Source organism: Sceloporus occidentalis, unplaced genomic scaffold, assembly GCF_023333645.1.
Source record: "Sceloporus occidentalis isolate IW3139 unplaced genomic scaffold, rSceOcc1.0.p SCAF_1, whole genome shotgun sequence".
Classification (NCBI taxonomy): Eukaryota; Metazoa; Chordata; class Lepidosauria; order Squamata; family Phrynosomatidae; genus Sceloporus; species Sceloporus occidentalis.
The window spans coordinates 60,789,128-60,811,343 of record NW_028316981.1 but is presented as its reverse complement, the minus strand read 5'-3'; the positions used below and the strand labels follow the sequence as shown (position 1 = coordinate 60,811,343).

General features: G+C 39.3%; 1 protein-coding gene across 2 annotated transcripts in view; it reads left to right on the top strand.

Annotated features, from left to right (window-relative positions):
- The window catches only part of CACNA1D (calcium voltage-gated channel subunit alpha1 D), a 387,489-nt gene that overhangs the window by 275,984 nt on the left and 89,289 nt on the right, over nucleotides 1-22,216 (top strand). For both annotated transcript variants that reach the window (XM_089522716.1, XM_089522725.1), the window contains exons 24-32: nucleotides 345-432; nucleotides 2,268-2,375; nucleotides 2,461-2,513; nucleotides 2,635-2,781; nucleotides 4,365-4,566; nucleotides 5,541-5,699; nucleotides 6,531-6,641; nucleotides 14,434-14,517; nucleotides 14,844-14,927. In XM_089522716.1, the coding sequence (XP_089378842.1) occupies nucleotides 345-432; nucleotides 2,268-2,375; nucleotides 2,461-2,513; nucleotides 2,635-2,781; nucleotides 4,365-4,566; nucleotides 5,541-5,699; nucleotides 6,531-6,641; nucleotides 14,434-14,517; nucleotides 14,844-14,927 (1,036 nt within the window). The remainder of the gene's footprint in view (nucleotides 1-344; nucleotides 433-2,267; nucleotides 2,376-2,460; nucleotides 2,514-2,634; nucleotides 2,782-4,364; nucleotides 4,567-5,540; nucleotides 5,700-6,530; nucleotides 6,642-14,433; nucleotides 14,518-14,843; nucleotides 14,928-22,216) is intronic.

Below are 22,216 nucleotides of genomic sequence, written 5' to 3'. Positions count from 1 at the left end.
TAAAACACTAGGACTCATTTTTTGCTGTAGCAAACATGATTTTACTTAGACATGCTACATGAAAAAAACTGATCAAAGCAGTTTTTATTGAGGCATTGCAAAATTTCCCCTGTTAAATAGTTACCCAACTTGATAGCACTGTGTGTCAAAGCAGAAGGAGGAGGAAAAGGAGGAGGATAGAAAAAACTAGAAATAGCTCATACATTAATGCTTTTTACTCCTAGAAATAAATGAAATCATTTGAAATCTTAATGGGTTGTTGTGCATGAATTAATTTTACCATAGTAGATGAGAAGAATTGAGTCATAACAAGCTAATCCTTTCTTTTTCCACTTTTCATCTAGATCAAGTGCTATTTCAGTTGTGAAGATTCTGAGAGTTTTAAGAGTCTTAAGACCCCTAAGGGCGATTAACAGAGCAAAAGGACTTAAGGTTTCTATCTGAATTTTCTGTGCAAGTTATACATTCTCGCTGCAGACAAAAAATAATGATGGCGCGTTACAGACGGGCCCATGAGGCGCCGTCATCACGCACGAGGGGCGGCGCTTCCTGACGCACCTTGCCCCTCGCGCGTAATGACTGTCAAAATGGCGGCAGCCGTTCTACACGGCCGCCTCCATTTTGACGTAGCGGACACTCTGCGTACGCACTTCGCGCCCCAGAAGTGACACCGCGAGTGTGTGACTAGCGCCGTGCGGCATCTCTTCCGGGGCCCAGGAAGGAGCGTGATTTTTGCGCTCCTTCTCTGCAGCGTCTGGGAACCGCGGCGTTTGGCTGCTGCGGTTCCCGGACGCTTCAACTGAGGCGGCGGCAGACTGTAACGGGCCGATGATTACAAATTAACTGCTCTCCAAGAAGATTCCCATTTTCAAGCTTTTATATGGCCTTGACCCCCCCAAAATTATGTTGTTTATAATAACGGTACTTTCCAAGCATCTTTTTGAGGATCATCCCTCTTTTTGGTTCTTTTTGGTGCTGCCTTCATCCTTTCCATAAAACCTAATGTGGCTTCCTTCGTAGCCACCATATATTGAGACAAATGTTTGGAATCTCCTTACCCTCTGGGTTTCCTTATGACCCATGCCTTGGCTACATGGGTATTTTAGCCCGTCTTGCCCCTGGACTCACTGTGTCCTGTTTTCATGATTAAGAGCCAAAATGCTAACAGACTGTCTTAATGCCTGCACCCAATTTGGGGCTCATCTAGACTTGTCAGAATACTGTGGACTACCCCGGATTATTTCAGCCCCAAATTCCCCACTAAATTCACTCCTTACTTTGCAGTCTTACCCAAGAGAAATGACAGACAACTGCCTTTCCACACAGTCCTCGTTTGTCAATTGGCACTACCCCTAAACCACATTTTAAAAATTTGCCTTTTGCTGCAAGTTTTCTGGGGGTGGTGGGTTCAGCAATGACGGGTGGCTGTCTTTTCACTCGTGGTCCATGTTTGTTGTCCAGTGCCTCTGCTGTAGATGCAAGTCACTCTGAGGTCAGAATAAGATACCCTGCATAAATAATGCGGCTGGACACCTCATTTTGACTTCAGCAGTGGTGCTGGTTCACAAACGGGGACTGTGTGGGAAGGCAGTTGCCTGTTGTTTCTCTTGGGTAAGACTGCAAAGTAAAGGATGAGTTTAGTGGGGAATTTGAGGCCAGAATAATCCAGGGTAGCCCACAATATTCTGATAAGTCTAGATGAGCCTCCAGTCAATTCTGGGTCCAAATGGTATGCTGCCAGCCCACCCATATTCCCTTTTTAGTAAATCTTCCCTTTTCAGTACATCTATTTGGGCCCTTTTATTTTATCTTATCCCTGCTGTTGCCGAGCAATAGAAATATTCACGCTGAGGTAACTCAATGAAGAGAAAGTCTCTTCCATCTAGCAATGAAATTTTGATACTCTGCTTTTAGACCTAACTTCCTTAGGTGCCATTGCATTCAGTGGAGCTTACTTTTGAATGGAAAAGTACAGGATTGCATTGTGAACTTCTATTGACATGTTTTATGGTCCACCAGTGAGACCAATCATGCCAATGGCACTATTATTCTGTGAAACATGAGAGATCCTTTCCCCTAACTACTTACACAATTTGAGTAGAAAGTTAGCAGGACATAATTTGCTGTGCCAGATAAGACCTTTCATTTATATATTTAAATATAAAAATAAATAAACAGCAAATGAGATGGTTATTCTTGAAGCATAAAAATGAAACATCTAACTAAAATTGTACTGATTTTTTTCTTTTCTCTTTCTCTTTTTATAGCATGTAGTTCAGTGTGTCTTTGTTGCAATTCGAACTATTGGTAATATCATGATAGTCACAACTCTACTCCAGTTCATGTTTGCATGTATTGGTGTCCAGCTCTTTAAGGTAAGAAAAAGAACTCTTAAAGTCAAATGAATGGTGAATGGTGGTGGCCCTTGTCTTTTACTCTTGCGTTCTGTTTTACACATAGGGAAAGTTCTATCGGTGTACAGATGAAGCTAAACAAAATCCCGTGGAATGCCAGTAAGTACTCATCTTCTTATTTGCACAGATAAGTGCATTTAAAAAGAAAACACATACTCTTTTCAATATTCTTGATATACTAGACAACTTCCACAGTAGCTGTTTGCTTTTGTTTCTATAGGGGAATATTTATTGTTTATAAAGATGGAGATGTGGAGAGTCCAATGGTGAGGGAGAGAGTGTGGCAAAACAGTGATTTCAATTTTGATAATGTGCTGACGGCTATGATGGCTCTTTTTACTGTCTCTACCTTTGAAGGCTGGCCTGCGTGAGTATACTGTTTCTAAGATTCATTTGACATTTGTAACTGGTGAGAAACTGCTTATGGATTTTGGAGGATGGAGTCTATGGGCATGATCCTTTCAGAAATACTCATATCCTTGAATTCCACCATAGTTGACAAGGGCAATTAAAATTTTATAAGCATGAGATATTTTTAAAGTATGTTATTAATTAATACGAAAGCAAATATTTCTGGCTGTTATCATTTCAGATAGTGTGAAAATATTTGCCACGTCTTATCATTTCTAGTGGCGAATGCTGCCAAGGCATGAGACCATCACATTTTATAATAACAAATAGAACAGATTTTTGACATTTGTTATAGATGCTCCCCTCACACCACATTTAGGCATTCTCCTCTTGCTAGTAGATCTACTCCAGTCTAGAAACTTTTACTCTTTAATGAAACCAAGAAAATAACTATTTTTTTCTGATCACAGAATAAATAAATCATAATATCCAACAATTTGTTGTCCCTCCTTCAACATTTTTTCCTAGTCTTTTCCCCATTTTTAGCCATCTCCCATTTCCTTTTCCCTTCCAGATGTTCAGGGGAACCATCTCCTTTAGACAGTGTAAAATCCTTTTCCCAGAGTTCCATAACAAACTAGGAAAATAAGCCAGGATGCATTTTTAATGGCATTAAGCCAGAATTACTCATTTTGGATGTAACAGAGAACCTGAGGTTAATGTTCTGGAATAAGACATATCTAACACTAGTAAAGGAAATACAAAGAAGGAATTCTTGACACTGAGCTTCTTGGCTTCCAGTATACGAAATCTTGAATGAAATCTGAATTGACTCATCCTTTCTCTTTAAGTCTCACTGAATAGTGTATCATTTCTGTGACTATTTAAGCTCCCTCTGAGTTGTTTTGCTTGGTGAGTGAAGGACATGGGTGCTTTTGGGAAGGGGAGGTAGTTTTTGGATTGTGTACTGAGGTCAAATGGCAAATATACAAGGATTTATATGTACCATGTGCAGTTCAGATTACCTTCCCCCATTTCCTCCGTCAAATCATACTTTTAATTAAATTATCTAATATACAAGGTAACCTTTCTACCCTAGGCATCTACATTTTTATAGTTGCTTTGTTATCAAATAAAGAAATGAAATATATCAAGCATATGGGCCAATCAAATAAGTTATTTTTATTTACTATAACTTGTATTATATAACCTATTTTATGGAATTATTTTACAGGGGCAAATTTTAGTGTTTACTGCCTTTAAAATAAAGCTTTTTATATTTATTTTAAGAAATAAAAATGAAACTATATTATATAAAATTTGATGAACTTAGTTCATTTATTTATCAACTCTCAGAGCTATGCTTTTAACTTTTGTATTCCTCTGCCTCAGAATATCAGCTAAATTTCCTGATGATTTCCAAAACGAACACTTCATATTCATTAAATAAAGCATGTATTTTTAACTTGAGTATTTTCACTTTGAAGTGGCTGATATTTTTGCAAATATATGAGTCTTGTTTCATAGTTCAGACCAACCAACTTCAAATGGAATTAGAATTTGGAAACACCTTGTTTGTTTGTGTGTTTAACTTTGCAGGCTTCTCTATAAAGCTATAGACTCAAATGGAGAGAATATAGGTCCAATCTACAATTACAGAGTGGAGATCTCTATTTTCTTCATCATTTACATTATCATTATTGCTTTCTTCATGATGAACATATTTGTTGGTTTTGTAATTGTTACATTCCAAGAACAGGGAGAACAGGAGTACAAGAACTGTGAACTGGACAAAAATCAGGTAATAAATTATGCTTTAAAATGTTATTTGAAACTGACACCAGTTGTTTCAGAAGAGGTCACTCTTTAATTGGTTTTGTTTACTGGATAAACTTTTCATGAACAGACCTACATAGCTTTGAGTTCATGTCTTACAAGCAGGTGTGGGAAAAGAAACATGCAACAAAGTGACAATAAAACAAAACTGTAGGTTGTCAAGTTCACAGTTTACAGCACACAAGACAAGGGTAATTAGATTATAAAGATTTCCATACCTGTCTGAATCTCTGGTAAAATGTCAGTGAAACATCCCTGAAATGTGGGGGAAGCATGCGTGTGTGGAAGCCAGGCACGCTTCCTCAATCGTCATGCAATTGTCTCTCCCTCTAGTCCAGACGTGTCGCGGCGGAAGTGATGCCGTGAGGGTGCGCTCCGCCCCTCGCGGCACCACTTCCGCGTTCCGAAAAGGAGCGCCATTTCGGCGCTCCTTTTTCGCTGCGCGGGGAAGCCTCGCGGTCTGGCCGCTGGGGCTTCCCTACGCAGCGAATGGCGGCGGCGGGAAAACGGCCCCTTGAGGGCCGTTTGTAACCCGCCTGAGATTCTTTTCTTTCTCTCCCTTTTAAAAAAGTATGTAGTTTTTAGACCTTGGAGGAGTTTTAAAACATTTAATGATCCTGAAGTTCAGAGACAGTTGCTAAATATTGATTTATTGTGGATTTTTGCTATGATTGAGAGCTACAAACAAGAATATGGTACCTCTCCCCCATGATCCTTTACTCAGAACCTCTGAGTAAACCCTTTCTGTAGCCTGGCCCCAGCGGTCTTGCAGGGTTATTATCATACGAGTCTTGGGTTGAATTAATTAGGCCCAAAGGCTTGGGTGAACAGCCATGTTTTAACAGTCGGTTCATGGATTATTTCTGTAGTGCTAAAGTTGTTATTTACCAGCCTAAACAGTGACCTCACTGATGTATTTGACATATCTCCTTTCTACAGCGTCAGTGTGTGGAATATGCTTTGAAAGCACGACCTTTGCGTAGATACATTCCAAAAAATCCGTACCAGTACAAATTCTGGTATATGGTCAATTCTACTGTGTTTGAATATATCATGTTTGTCCTCATCATGCTGAATACACTTTGCTTGGCAATGCAGGTAGGAATAGAATACTGTCCCAGCTACGCTTCTACATGATCCCTATGAACTAATGTTAATCCAGAGTGTACTAAATTTGTATATTTAATGATGAATAAATTAGTCAGTGCTTCATTTTACTTAGAAGGAACTTCTTAACTGTTTTCTATGATGTGGCTTATAACTAAGCCAGAAATATCTCAGAGTTAAAACCTGAGACCTAGGGATTAATCCTTTGTGATCTTACAGGTGATGGGCTCTTGTGATGTTACAAGGATGATGTTATATGAGGCAGCCCCAGTTATCTCATTAAGCAGAATACATTAACCATCAACCACAACTGCACACATGGGGATAGAGGGATAGCAAATTAGCAAACCATAATCTAGTAACATTGTCATAGACCCAAGCAGATGGGTCAAAAGTGCCAGCTTTGGGCCATGTTGGGGGTGTGATGTTTAGATGATGCATGCCCCGATTGCAGCTGGAAGCCATGCTGGGAGAGTGTCCAGCCAGGAAAAGGCAGCCACAAAAAGAATGGGGAAAGTCCACTCTTTGCAGTGTCCCGTTCGGGACCGCGGTGGCAGACTGGATCGGGACTATGACCATGCAGTTGCCGCAGTCCTGTGCTGATTGGGGTGCGAGAAGCCTCTGGCCGGTCTTTTTGCCCCGTCTGCATGAACCCACACTCTTTATGGATAGGCTGCCAATTCCAGACTTGACCCGGTCAAATGAGTATTAAAGGCATAAGATTACCTCTTGTTTCATAATTTGGGAAGTGACTGTGTTAGGTTTTTGTTTCATTCTGCCCTCAAATAATCTTAACATTCTTCTTACCTGTTTCATTTGCAGCACTATGGACAGTCAAAGATTTTTAATGATGCAATGGATATTCTGAATATGGTTTTTACTGCAGTGTTTACTGTTGAAATGGTTTTGAAACTGATTGCATTTAAGCCGAAGGTAAGAGATTATGCATGGTTTCCTTTTGTTGTTATTTCGACAGCCTTTTCCATTTTTAATACCAAAACCAGAATCAATCAACCTTTCATGATAAAATATCAGAAAAATTTTCAGAGTAATGTAAAATCTGCAATTGCAGGAAATAAGATGCAGTATAGTTCTTTTTAAAGGTTATTGCTGAGTCTTAGAGCTGAAAGAGACGGCCGTAAAGGGGTGAGGTTGTGTGCTGGATCGGAGCTATGGCAACTGCATGCTGCGGCCCCAATCAGGCAGTTTTCCAGCCCAAAAAGAAGCAGCAAAATGCCACTCCTTTTTGGGCTGGAAAAAAGGCACCCTTGCCACCGCTGCCGTGGCTTTTCAGCATTTCTGTGGCGCAGCGCATGTAAACACTATGCTGCAGAACTGCTGTGACATCACGCACTGTGTGGTCAGCAGGACGGCGTGATGCCAGCTTGGGGGTGGCGTTGGGGCATGTGCTGTGTGTATGCCCCCAGACCACCCCAAACCTGGCTTTTTTTTTCCTGGTCTGTTTGTTTTTTTTTCCATAGTTAAGGCTAGGATTAGGAGCACAAGACCCTGTGAATATAGAAAAACCACAAATAACAAAAACACCATGTCTTTACCTGAGAGGACACCTTTCTAAGAATCTCTAGATCCTCCAGTGCAACTCTGTGGTCACCGTCCAACAGACACTGACCATCGAACTGTGCTGGAGGAGCTACAAATGCCTAGTATAGCATTCTCTTTCGGAATCTCTAGGTGTTTCAGTGCAACTTTTAGTTAAAGTTGACCATAGAATTGCACTGGAGGACCTAGATATTCCTGGAGAGAACATATTAATCAAATCCATGAATAATCAAATCCACAAATATCAAAGTTGCAAATATGAAGGGATGACTGTACATGAATATCATGAAATTACTTCCTCCTAAAGCATTCTTGACGATAATATTTTCTTCTTCAATATTTGAAAATGTAATTTAAATATATAAAAATAGTGGTGTTGAACTTTCAGTACCTTTTTTTAAAGTTTTTATTTTTAAAAAAGTTAATATTTTTTTAAATGAAGTTTAAAATAGAATTCTAAATGTTAAATGAAACACAGACTAAAGTTATATGCTGGTTAAATGTATTGTTTTAATATGTGCTTCTTATCCATATTATCTACTGTTAATCTTTGTCTTAGGCATGTGTTCGTATAATATTGTTGTTCTTTGTACAGTGTTGAAAGTTACTTTCTCTGAAGAACAATCTCCTTTTCTATGGTGAACAATGACATGTTGTGTTCTTATATGGTGCTAGTCTCCCTATATTAAGAAGCTATTTAGGATCAAGCTACACATGATATGATGTCCTGGACTTGGAACTCATTGTATTTTTTCTTTTTTAAAAACTGCCACGAGAGAAGAGCAATTTGGAGATGGGATGTTGTGCAGAAGATGCTAGTCTTACACTGCTTCTCAACTACTCCCTGCCAAGCTGCTATTAGTTGATGAAAGGAGGATGTATGGATTCAGACATTAAACTTGTATGCAGTGGCACCCGCTCAGGCCTCCTGCACCATTCTCCATGCTCCATCCCCTGCACACATACTCTGTCCCCCGCACTCCCCCTCCTGTGCACTTCCCCCACACTCAGCCCCTGCGCGTGTTCCTTCCCCTTCACACAATCCAGGAAACTCCACTGGAAGTGCCACTGAAAGTGCCACTGGAAGCCCCACACCAGAAGCCCCACCCACTGCACCAGATTATATCCAGTGCAGCGACACCACTGTCTGTATGGTTTTTGCACCACCTCCAGTAGAAGCTTCAGAGAGGGAAACTGTAGTATGAGGCAAAGAGTTCAGCCTCTTCACTGGACAGCTGTGATCCAAATTGGGGTCATGTGACTGACTTTTGTAAAATACAACTGCGTCACGTTGGGGGCTGCCCTACCATTAAGTAGAATGAAACACTTACCTTACAGGTAAACACAAAGTGACTGTAAGGATTAGGTTGTGTGTCCTAAGCAGCTTGCCCTGTGCCTCTTAAAGTTAGCTTTCTGCTCTCAAGGGCTGTAGAGGATGCTATTTAGTTCCAGTGGTGGGAAAAATGCAATCTCCCAGTCTGATGCTATCCTGTCTTTCACCTGATGTATTAAAATGTCTTAAATTGGTGCTGGTCAGGAATTCCAGTCACACAGTTTTCATATCATGTGTAGTTCGACCCTTAAATCCACTCTTATTAGGTGTTGAGAAATTTTGGGATAATCAAACTCATGTTTGTAAAAGGTGTAGTAAAATGACAGGACAACTGCTTTGGATAACAGATTTTACAGTTACTAACATTGGGTAAAATACTCCCAGGGATGTTTTTAATATACATAGTAATATAACCAGGTCCTATTTATGCATTATGTACATGGAGGTTTGAAGTAGGAGTGGGGCCATATTACTGGACTTGTCCCAGATATGTTCTAAATGGGTAAATGTATTGACTATTTATGTGTGAGGCTCCATGCAATCAGAAAATCAAATTGAGTGCGGAGGCTGCTGCTGCTACTTCAAATCACTTGTGAGCTCCCCATCTACAATGCATGAACAAGACTAATATCATGCCAGTATCTACTTCACAAATGGAAGTATTTTAATGGTTAGGTGCTCAAAAGTATAGTGTTATGAAAGCCAAACATTGCCTAATTAAATGTAGAATTATTTCCCCTTGCCGTTCTGTATCAGATTTGTGTGCCAAAAAAGAAAAGATATCTAGTAAGTAGATTCATCTTGAGTTATTGCAGTGATGAAGGCTGTGAGGTGTGTGATACAAGGTTTACTTGCTGTGACTTGTCCATATATTGCATCTCCCTGTTTCTAGAATCATTTTTTAATTTTATTTTTTTTAATTTTATTTAATTTTATTTACTTTATGCTTGCTTGCTTGCTTTGGCTTTGCACATTGCTGAAAACAATATTTGTATATACTGATAGGAAATGAATATGTGACATATGATTTAAATAGTGCAGACATCTCATAAATATCTCATAACAGTACATATTTTCCTTCACTTCCAAGATGACCACACCACTTCAGCAGTGCCCTACAGTTTTTCCCTGTTTTTAGACCGAAATTCTGCTTTATTTAGGAGTATCAGTTGCTCATGAAGAGCCAGTTAAAACACAATTCACAGTGGTATATATTGCTGGGAAAGAAAAGAGAAAAATGTCAAAATGAAGAATTATTATTATTATTATTATTATTATTACATTTTATTTATAAAGCGCTGTAAAATTTGCACAATAAGAAATAAGATTTGTAAGAATCTCTTTTGATGTGACAGTCTGCTCATGGAAAGGTCTTGCTATAAAGCTATGTCATTTGGTAACTTTGGTGAACAGCAATATGATGGTTGGCGGAGGGGGACAGTTTGTACAACTAGTGGCCGTTTTCGTAACATCAAAGCTGTTTCAGATGGTTGCAGTATTCTTAATGGGATCTGGCTGTAATCAAGTGTTCTCAATTCCAGCTCCTATTCCTTTTCCCCTGAACTGTCTTAAAGGAGTTGTGTCTTTGGATTAGTTACTATGATTTTAAAAAGTGGCTGAGAGTGTACACCCATAAAGGCTATTGAGATTTCTAGATCTCTTTGCTTTTAATTTCTTATATTGGGTCAGAACAACTCAATAATAATAATAATAATAATGATTTATAAAGATTTATTTATAGCCCGCCCAATCACAAAGAATCCGGGCGGGTTACAACAATAAAATACATCAAATACAATAGAGTTAAAAATCAAACCCTAGACCTACTGCCTCCCCATACCCAGTACTAAAACAGAATTAAACAATAATAGTATAAAAAACATTAAAAACATTAGAAGCATTTTTTAAAAAGGCAGAAACATAGGCGGGGAAGAATAGACAAATGAGGGGACAATATCTCTATATCTGGGGTGGGTAACTAAGTTGGAAAGGCCTGCCAGAAGAGATCCGTCTTGAGTGCTTTCTTAAAAGCTGTCAGAGTAGAAATGTGACAGATCTCCTCCGGCAGGTCGTTCCATAGTTTAGGAGCAGTAGTAGAGAAGGCCCTCTGGGAAACTGATGTTAGCCTAGATTTTTTTGGCTGTAGTAGATTTCTTCCAGAGGACCTTAGTGTGTGGGGCGGACAATAGGGAAGAAGGCGGACAATTGATAATATACCAAAGTCACTGTGGACCAGAGATTACTTCCTGGTTTGCATTTGCTATTTTTATGCTGTATGTAGTGATGTTTCAACTATGGCTTCTGGACATATATAGCAATGTCTGGTGCAAGGCTTAAAGACAATTCCCCTGCAAATCTAGGCATTATTACAATAATTCTGGAAAAGCAGTGCCACATAAGAAAAGTAAAAGGCAGCTATGCCATGTTCTATCAAGCTCTAGCTTCAATTCTTTGACTTAAGTTGTACATAGTAGCATCAGGATTTTACTACCTACAGTGCTTCATCATGCCAGTGACAGTCTAGCTGGGCAGGTGGTATAGGACTGTTATACCCTGGAATAGGTACCAACCAGGTCAGGGACAGGGGCATTGTAGACTCCGTATGAGAGATTTTTGCATCAAGGTCGTTGAGGCATCAAGATAATTTTGTTAATCTCTCTGGCAGGACAACAATCAGAATGACAATAGCAGAGATCCCATTTGGACTGTCAGTGGCAAAACATCAGTCTGGCACTCATAAAAGTCTATTCCGAAGCACCAGTTTTGCTGGTTAATTTTTATTTTATTATATTTGAAATGTATATAGCCTTATGTACCCAAAGAGCAGATAATAGTGCTTTTATTTTTACTTGTGTGTGCATGTATAAACCTACTTTAGGAACAGATTGCAATAAGCACATAGAAGTTGCTTAAAACTGCTCTGGGGTCTGGATGATGCCTATTAGCTTTATGTTGTCCTCCCAAACTTTCACTGTATATGTTGCTGTGTCTCTTTTCTGGCCATTTTTCATTCAAAATATGTTATATCCAAAAATATCACTTCCAATTTTCAAATGCTTCTTGAGTAATGTTATTCATATGGTGATTTAAAATGTTTGTATCTTAATTGTGCTGTGTTGAGGCAATCGCTTTAACACTACTTCAGGGCTTTCAAAAGTTACTTTTTTGGACTATATCTCCCAAAATCCTGCAACCTGTGCCGGCTGGTAGATGCATGGAATTATAGCCCCCAAAAGTAACTATTTCAAGTTTTGCATTATTCTACATGCCTTTTGGTGTTCTACATGCTCCCAGTTTGTCAACTCATGGAAGCATATGTTTGCCTCTCTATTCTTAGGATGATTAGAATAACCATGGAGTTTAATACTATGCCATAAAATTTTACACAAACATTTTTTTTCATGAACAGTAGTGAAAGAATGCATCTGTTTAGAATATTGAAATATATTCTGGATAGAAAAAAAAAATGAAAGACAGCTTACAGCTGACTAATTTTATTGGGGCTGTCTGCACGGGCCAAAAAGCCCCAGCCTCATGCCATTCTGTTTGGACAATACAGGCCAAAACTCTGGGGCCAGGAGTGGGCCAGATCCTGGCAGACTGGACACTGGTCCAGCTGTTAAAAGGCCCTTGCATGCTTCTTACCTTTCTATGGCATTGCTCCTACTGGAAAGCTCCCCGTCACCATGTCTGACATCATAATAATAATAATAATAATAATAATAATAATAATAATAATAATAATAATAATATATTTATAACCCGCCTTTCCCTGTGTTGGATCAAGGCAGGTAACAGCATATAAAAAGAGAAAACAGTAATATCAAAAGTATTCGACTTGGTCTGAAGATAAACAATTTAGGCATGCAGAGAGTGAAATTAGGGGATCAATTTGGGAAAGCCTGCTGGAAGAGATCTGTTTTTATTGCCTTCTTAAAGGCCTCGAAAGATGTTAGTTGGCGGAGCTTGTCTGGCAGATTGCTCCAGATTTTTGGAGCGGCAGCAGCAAACATCCTCTGGGAGGTAGTTACTAGTCTAGTTCTCTGTGACTGTAATAGGTTCTTCCCTGAGGACCTGAGAGTGCAGGAAGGATTATATGGTAGGAGACATTCCTTCAGGTAAGCTGGACCCAGGCCATGTAGGACTTTATAGGTAATAACCAATACCTTATACTGTGCCCGGAAGCTAATAGGCAGCCAGTGTAGGGATTTTAAGATAGGTGTGATAGAATCAAACTTGGAACTCCCAGTCACCAATCTGGCTGCCATGTTTTGGACCAGTTGCAGCTTCCGAATGTGGCATAAGGGTTGCCCCATGTAGAACGCATTGCAGAAATCGAGACGAGAGGTTACCAGCGAATGTACAACCGTTTCAAGGTTTTCCCATTCCAGGAAGGGGCGTAACCGGCGTATCAGCCGAAGCTGATAACAGGCACTCCTGGCTGTCGCGTCAACCTGGGACAACAGGTGAAGCGACGAGTCGAGGAGCACCCCCAAGCTACAAACACAGTCCTTTAAGGGAAGTGTGACCCCATACAGTACTGGAGATCTTATCACCATTCCTGGATTAGGATTGCCTATAGCGAGTACCTCCGTTTTATTTGGAATCAATTTAAGTCTATTTTCCTTCATCCAATCCATTACCGACTTCAGACAGTCATTCAGAGGAAAGATGCCATCCTTGGTCACTGAAGCAGTCCGAGACATGGAGAAACAAATTTGGATGTCATCAGCATACTGATAACACCCTGCTCCATGTCTCCAGATTATTTTACCCAGCGGCTTCATGGAAATGTTGAAGAGCATTGGCGACAGTATAGTGCCCTGAGGGACACCCGATTTGAGCTCCCTCTTGGCCGAGCAACTGTCGCCAAGCGACACCATCTGGAATCTGCCTGACAGATAGGACTGGAACCACTGCAAAGCAGTGCCCCCAATTCCTAATCCTCTTAGGCGTTCCAGAAGGATACCATGGTCTATGGTATCGAAGGCCACTGAGAGATCTAAGAGCACCAACAGGGCCACCCTTCCCCTGTCGATGCACAGACGGAGATCATTGACCAAGGCTACCATGGCAGTCTCCACTCCGTATCCTGACTTGAAGCCAGTTTGAAATGGATCAAGATAATCAGTGTCATCCACATGGGTGCAGCCAGGCACCGCATTTCTACATCAGACATGGTAGCAGGGGGTTTCTCAGTAGGAGAGACAGCACAGAAAGGTGTGTGTTCCGGTAATGGGTCTCCAGGCTGGTCCAGGAATGGGAGTATAAACACCCGCCTAACTTCACAATGTTCTGGGGACTCATCCAGGTGAGCACCTGGGCCAGAATAACATGGGCTCAGTGTGTGCTTCCTTGGCCCATCTGCTCAGGGCCATTGTTATAAGGGTAAACTTATGTTCCAGTAGTTTAAGGCTGTTTTCCTATGTTGGTGAACCATATTTGAAGTGCATTGGGATGAAGAGGATTGAACTAGGATATCAGGATATCTACTGTGCCTTAGAACATAGTTTCCAACATTTCCATATTGGGAGTAATGCTGATATCCAGATGTACCTTTGCCAAATCTGCTCACACTACCAGTACGCTTATGTCTTTATTCATGTCACAGGATATCTGTTTCAGATTCCTGCTGGCATACAGTGGTCAAATCATGTCACATTTCTGCCTTTCCTTCAGTAGACAATATTGTTTGTTGTTTTTCTTTCATTACAGCACTGAATTTTGTTTGAAGTAATTTCTGTTTATCAAAGACAATTAAACAGAAGTATGCAAATATTTTGACATTTCATTTGTAATCACAAACATTTGCACCCTGCCTGCTCTGTTCAGGGTTATTTTAGTGATGCCTGGAACACGTTTGACTCCCTCGTCGTTCTTGGCAGCATAGTAGACATCGTTCTCAGTGAAGCTGATGTGAGTATACCGCAGCCAAATTTCTCCAGTGCCACCTTCTCTTTTTCCCCCCCTGTCTCCTGATTTATTTCTGTTATCTGGACAAGTCACAGAATTTGGATGTGTTTCTAAACTCTGATTGCAGGCTAGACCGATCACAGTTATCTTGATTTTGGGGGGAAAATAGTGGCTTTTTGCCTCCCACCTTCTCAGACTTGAGGAGGAAAGATGGAGTACTGGTGCATTACAGAAGCTTAGGTTGTGTTTCTATGTTATAACACTGTCCTTTTTCTTCTCTTTCTTTTCTGTTTCTGTTTTCTCGTGCTACTGAATGCTTGTCCTAACAGCACTATTTCACTGATGCATGGAACACTTTTGATGCCTTAATTGTTGTTGGTAGCGTCGTTGATATTGCTATAACAGAAGTTAATGTAAGTAACCACTGTTCACCCCACAACCAAGTAATCACTGTCCGTCTAGTATTAGCATAGAAGGGGGAAAAGAGTAGTAGAATAGTTAATGAATCATGAACCCCTTTCCTTTTTCTTTCTTTCTATTTTTTCTATTTGGAATATTAATTGTTTTTATACTCTGTTAAATCTGGGTCCTTTCTTCCACATAGTAATATCTGAAGATGAATGCACAAAAGCTAAATCAGGCAAAATTTATTCGTGTTCTTAACAAATTTAAAATTATTTTTCAGAAACCAGGATCATATCAGGCCTGTTTAGGTCAGACTTGAGCAATGTCTGGGTTTACAATCATAAACCAACTGACCATCTGTGGATAAATACACTCCTTTTCCCTTTCCCTTTTCCTTTTGCCTGTCTAAGAGTAAAAAATAGAGCTAATGGGCTGATTGGGGGGGGGGGGGGTTGGATGGGTTACAGGTTGTGTAGGCCTAGTTTACTTTAACCTGTTATCAGTGGGGGGATATCCTTTGGAGAGTTGGCATTAGCGTAGGAAACGCAAGAAAATCAAACACAAGAACAAAGGATCAAATGCCAAGTCAGAATGTGTAGTATCCCAAAAGATTTTTAAAAAGAAGTTATACTTGACTATAAATCGACCTCATGTATAAGCCGAGGGAAAGTTTGGGTGTCAAAATTATGGACTTTGATATTACCAAAAGATAAGTTGAGAGTAAAACCTAGGGGCAAATCAGTATTTCCAGAACAGATTGTGCTCTTGCCTTTCACCAGGAGATGATTCTTTTTTAAAATAAGAGTTGAAGTACAGTACTTACATTGACCCGTGGATATGTCAAACCAGGTTTTTGGGATCAGTTTTTGGTCTAAAATTCTTAGACTTATATGTGAGTATATACAGTATGCCTTCTCAATTCATATAATAAGTGTTATAATCATGAAGACTAAAAGCATATAGCTTAACAAAATTCTTGAACAAATAAACATAAAGTCATTTATGTATGACAAGCATTGAAATTTATTTATTTATTATTTCAAGGGTTTATATCCCGTCTTTCTCCCACAATGGGATTCAAGGCAGGTTACAATAATTTAAAAAGACAGAACTAAAATATTGATTACAAAAATTAAAACATAATTAAATATTACCAACATTAAAACATAAGTTAAAAACAGCATAGTTAAAACCAATAAAAAAACATTAAAACAGGACACTACATTACACAAGTAAAATTCACCCATTAAAGAAATCATGACCAGGAATATACTGATTTTGATAATTGAGGTGTGTTTGTATGTCTGTGAAGAGAAGCATCTTGGTAGCATCAAGCAGAGGGGAACAGAATCTTTACATCCTGCTGGGGAGATTCCCAGATCCAGCGATACCACTGCTCTGTGAATCAGAGCACAGACAACATGGATGTGTATTCCTATAAATCAAGGAGCATGATTTATAGGAATAGGAACTGTAGGCCCATTTTCTGTCCCTGAATTTCTCCAGGGGAGGCACACACAGACAGCCAACAGGAGAGATGAAAATGTAAAATCAAAAAGAAAGTGACTCACTTTTGGTTTGAAAGGAGATTATTTTTTGGATGTTAAATAATACAGGAGGGTCCTGTAATCAGTGTAATAGCTGTCACTCATGGAGGTTTGCAAGAGAGGTTACCTCCCTGCTCTGTATTACCCAAAGCAGATGACACAGCAGCCTTGGAGCAGCCCACTGTACCACAGCCATGGGTGTTATGAACAGATTCTGGCTACTGTGGTTTAACAGTCAGCTGCAAAGAAAGCACACTATAAAGGAAGCCCAGAAAGCAGCAAGGCCAAAACAGAAAAGGTTGCTGAACATGAGCAAAAATTCAAAAAAGGAAAGTCAAATATTTCCTATCACTTTCAAATTGATTTTATCCCACCCAAAGGATTTGTATTTGAATGACATTTACTTCAGATAACTAGTGAAATTATAGGGATCCCGTTACATATAAAACATATAAGGAAATTCGATTGGATTTACCCTGGATTGATATTTATGAAATCTGTAATTCTAAGCACTTTTCCTTTATTAATGCTTAGACCAGGGGTAGGCAACCTGCGGCCTGCGGGCCGGATGCGGCCCGGCAAGGCCTTGGGACCGGCCCCAGCCCGGTCCTCCCGCCAATTGCCGCCAGAGCCTTTGGCCTCTCGCGTGAGGGTGTGGGGCCTTTTGGCCTATCAGGAGGAGGCGGGCAAGGAGGGCAAGCGGCAGGCAAGGGGGGCAAGCAGTGGGCAAGGGGGGCAATTGTCTATAGAAGCCTCCGAAACATGCATTTATATTAACATTTTTTTTAAAATCAGCAAATTTTTTTGCATTTCCTCCATTTTTTTATAAAAAAGTGTCCTCCATTTGAAATGTTTGTCCTACATTTGTCCCGGTTTATTTACTTATATAAAAATTATTTAATTATTTATTTTTTGGCTTCGGCACCCCAGTTGTCTGAGGGACAGCAACCCGGCCCCCAGCTCAAAAAGGTTGCCTACCCCTGGCTTAGACCATAGGTCATTCACATACAAAATAATAAAATACAACATGAAAGAGCAACAATACAAAAGTATTGCTTAAAATAAATAACAAAATTCTTGCATATAAAAAATAAATAAAATTCAATGCAGTTAAAACACAAAGTATAAACAATGATACTATAATTAAATAAGAGCATCACCAGAGCAATCAACAGCAATATCAGCAATATATCTTGCCTGAATTTTCATTGCTGCCAGGGCAAAAAGAGAAACCTCATGAGTTAGTATCAGATACAATGTTTTTTTTCTGAAACAGTATTAGAATCTAAATAAAGCAGAATAATTCCTAGAAATTTGGTTCTAGCTTCAGAAATATAACAAACAGGAAAGCAAATAATGAAGCAGATCCTCAATATACAGACGGAGGGCTAAAGGGGTATATCTGCCATCAATCAGAGCTTTAGACATGATTAGAAAATGACAGGCTGTAAAACGTTTGCTTGGGTTTGGGGAATATGAGCTTTGTTAAGGTGACAGCCCTTTGATGGTCAAATTTATTTATAGTCTATATCATTTTGAAAATTTAGAGTTGTTAATAGCCTGTCTGTCCAAGGACAAAGAAGTATCCATGAAACTTCTCTTTTGAATTCAAGATAGAAAAAAAAAACTCAACTGGAATAGGCTACAATTCAAGCAACCTATGATATCCTGACCTCCAAACTTTGCAGTGTGATAGCTGTTTAAAACATAACTTGGGCAAAACCCTAACTGCAGAATCTTTTGCAATTCTCCAGCATTTCAATAAAATAGAATTAAAGGAAACCCACTTCTGATTGGACCAGAGCTGCATGACTGTTTGGTGGAAGTATTAACATTTTCTTAAGAAATGTATTCTGAAGAGATTCCAATTTAAGTATCTGAGAGCCAAAGCAGACAGTCTGGAAGGAGCAGCCTCAATCACAGCAGGACCATGGTGACAGTACGGCCCGCTCCTGAAGCCAGGCGCTACCACAGTCCCAAATGGGCTGCTGGCAGGAGTGAATTAAATGCACTCCTGCCATCTTGGAGCAGCTTTGGAGCAGCTTCTGGCAACTTTGGGGGCATGCGTCATCTAAACGCCATGTCCCCGAATCAGCTGGGAGTAACTTCTTTTGGCCCGCTTATTTCTGGCCTGACAGTCATCCCAGACCTAAACAGTGACACCATAGAGAATATAGGCAATGACTTCACTTTGAAATATTTTCATGGTTGGAACAACCAGGTGACTCCCTGCAGTGTCTAAGGATTGCTCCAATACTTCCTAGGTGATGAACTGTTGACTATAAACTACAACAAAACAAAGGTTATGGTATTTAATAAGAAAAAGACCAAACATAAATGGCCGATCGATGGCCATCAAATAGATCAGGTTACCTCATACAAATACTTAGGGATAACCTTCCAGTCAACAGGATCATGGAATCTGCAAACGAAGCATGCCATCGCAAGTGCCCAAAGAAGCACCAAAGCACTTCTTTCCTTTTTCTATTCTAAAGGTGGCCAATATGTCCCCGCAGCCATCCAAGTATTTGTCAGCAAAATAATTTCCCAGATGCTGTATGGCTGTCAGGTGTACACGCTTAATAATTACAACTCATTTGAAGTAGCACAAACCAGATTTTTAAGAGCAATTACAAGGATCCCAACATGCATCCCAAATGTAATACTCAGGTTCGAGACAGGACAAATTTCTATGGAAGCCCGAATATTGATGCTTACTGTAAATTTCTGGCTAAAGTTGACTTTTCTTCCTGTGGGACATATGCCATTAATTTTGGCAGATACTTTTCAATCTAAATGGAAAAACTCTCTGACTACAAAACTCCAAAATCTGGGTCTCACGACTAACGCCCTCCAGTCTGTGGGATATTCTAAAGCTAAAACAGCCATTATGCAGCGCATAAAGGACACAGAAGTCCAAAACCATAGAACTCAGTCCGCAAACTATTTTTCTTATTGGGACAGTATAGGACCGCTTACTGTGCCAAACTACATCACAAACCTATCGATCCCCAGATATAGAATAGCTTTTGCACTGGCTAGATTAAACGTTCTTCCATCAGCATTACTGGAGGGTAAATTTACTAAGACTCCTGTTCATGAGCGAACATGCCCCTGTAACTCAGGAGATGTAGAAAATGTTGGACATGTATTATTTCATTGCCCTTTTTATGACAATAATAATAATAATAATTTGTTTTATTTATATACCTCTATTCCAAAGATCCTAGCGGTGAACAGCAAGTAAGCTAATTAGCAAGTAAGCTAATTTGCCCCCAACAGTCTGGGTACTCATTTTAGCGACCTCGGAAGGATGCAAGCCTGAGTCGAGCTTGGGCCCTTTTGCTGGTCTTGAACTCGCAACCTTGTGGTTTCGAGTGAATGGCTGCAGTACAGGCATTTAACCACTGCGCCACCAGGGCTCCCAAATGCTCGCAGAGATTTGATCACTCCTATACTCTTGAACGTACCTGGGAGATCTGAAGCTTTTTATTTAAATTACCTGTTGTCAGACTGGAACTTGCATATAACTTATAAAGTGGCACAATTTTCTGCACTAGCAATCACTTGTAGGAAAAGAACAACTGATCAAAGTTAAACACATAATATTGTGTCATGCCTGATACTGTATGTCTGGTTAAAACCTGATATTGCTAATAATCTACCTTTACTATTTCTATCTTAAGGGTGGAAACCCATAAAGGTTTATTTCTATTTTATTTATTTTATTTTATCTTAATTGAAGCTATCTTAAATGTAACGGAAATGAATTATTTACATTTCTAGTTGGCAGATTTTTATCCCAAGCAATCTTTTTATGTGTATTATTTTATTTTTTATGTTATATTTTATATTGATGCTGGTCTTTGACCGTAATAAAGAATGTATGTAATACTTCATAGGGCCAGTGCTCTGGTAGCTTCTATATGTGACTTCCAGGAGAGAATCTCTGTAAAATGAATGACAAAGTATTTAAATTCCTGGCATTGTTCAATCTGGTGACCACTGACAGACCATCAGATGTGAGAATATTATTTTCCAAACACCATCACCTTTGTTTTAGCATCGTTAATATTCAGCTTTTGCCAACAGACAGCCTTGTTTCACTCCTTTGTTTGTGGAAATACCAACTTTTTATTCTAGCCATCATATTGGAATAAAGTTTCTATGTTGGCCAGTTTATGCCACAGCAGATTTCTTTAAATCGAGTCAAAAGCTGCTGATAAATCAACAAAGACAACAAATAAATGTTTGTTAGAACTAGCAATTCCTTGTTGGGCTAAAAAATAAAGTCAGACAATGGTCAGTAGTACCCTGTCCTTTCCTAAAGCCAGCCTGTTCAGAGTAAATGACATGATTAGTAGTTTCCCATTGCTCTTCCCGTTTCCAGTAACCCTAAACTATTCTTCTTCCATTATTGCTTGGCCTTAAGGCTGCCATTTGTTGAAGTTATATACCAGTTCCTTTGTACTTCCTCCTCTCCCAGAAGAAAAGACCTCCTGATTTCAAAAAGGGACCATATGGTTCTCATTTTGTTATGTGTTACATTAAATTCCAGGATAGATTTTGTTGTATTCATTCAGTTTTCCACTTAATTTTTATTTAATTAGCTGCTCACATTTACAGGTAATGAAGACCCATTCTCTTTAGCTTTCCTGAATGCAGTGTTCTGGAAAATTTGTAGAAATTTTACATGCTTGCACATTTCACATCAAATTAACATCACAGTATACTCGTGACACAAGATGAGCATACTACTTCCAGAAGTATGTCATTTAATGGATTCAAAGATGGTTGTTCCTCTCCTCATTACTTTTCCTTTGCTGGCAGCGATGTCAACAAATATGTCACATATAAGCTAGATATTAGTCAGCATCTATCTGATGAAATTAGACCTCAGCATACCTCTCAGTGTGATTTACAGGCCTTATTTTACAGCAAAAGGGTAATTCTGAAAACTAATTGTTTGGCTTAATAACTTGGCAGTCACCAGGCATGATACACCTTGTTTCCTTAGAAATTCTTTCCTTTGTGTTTCTCAAGCGTTCAGTTCACAGGATACAAGCTGTACTGTTATATGCTGTATTTTCATATTTCTTGTTTACCTGTGAAGGTTCAATTTCTCATGTGAGATATCTCTTGATCAGAATGGTTCTCATCGGTGTTTTCCCTGGACATTCATAGATAGGTTGAGTTTATGTTTCCAGCAAAAGCATTCTGCACAGAAAATTCAAGAGTGTATAGGAAAGGTTTTGCTTATGTTTCCAGCAAAAGCATTCTACAGTGGACCCTTGTTATACACTGGAGTAGCAAAATCCGTGTATGCTCAATTCCCATTAAATATAATGATGTAGCAAAATGTTGTTCCTTATTAAAAATGGAAAATCAAGGTTTGATATTTGAAATTTATCCTTTTTTTTTTACATTTTCAAACCGTGAATGCTTGAATCCGTGTATAAAAAATCCGTGTATAAGAAGGACCGACTGTACGCAGAAAATTCAGGAGTGTATAGATGACAGACAAGCCTTTTTTAAAAAAACTTTTTCTCCTATTACATTATTTGCACATCCCACATTTAGAAAAAAGGTTACTCCAGACTTGGAGGTGGGGATGAGGGGGAAGAGATGTTTATTTTGCATGTATTTTGTTTTTAATTCATCAGACATATACAGACTTGCTCACCCAGCAAAGCTTTAGATAGTAGATATAATGGATTTTAAGCACTTTGAATTCAACACAGTGCAGAAAA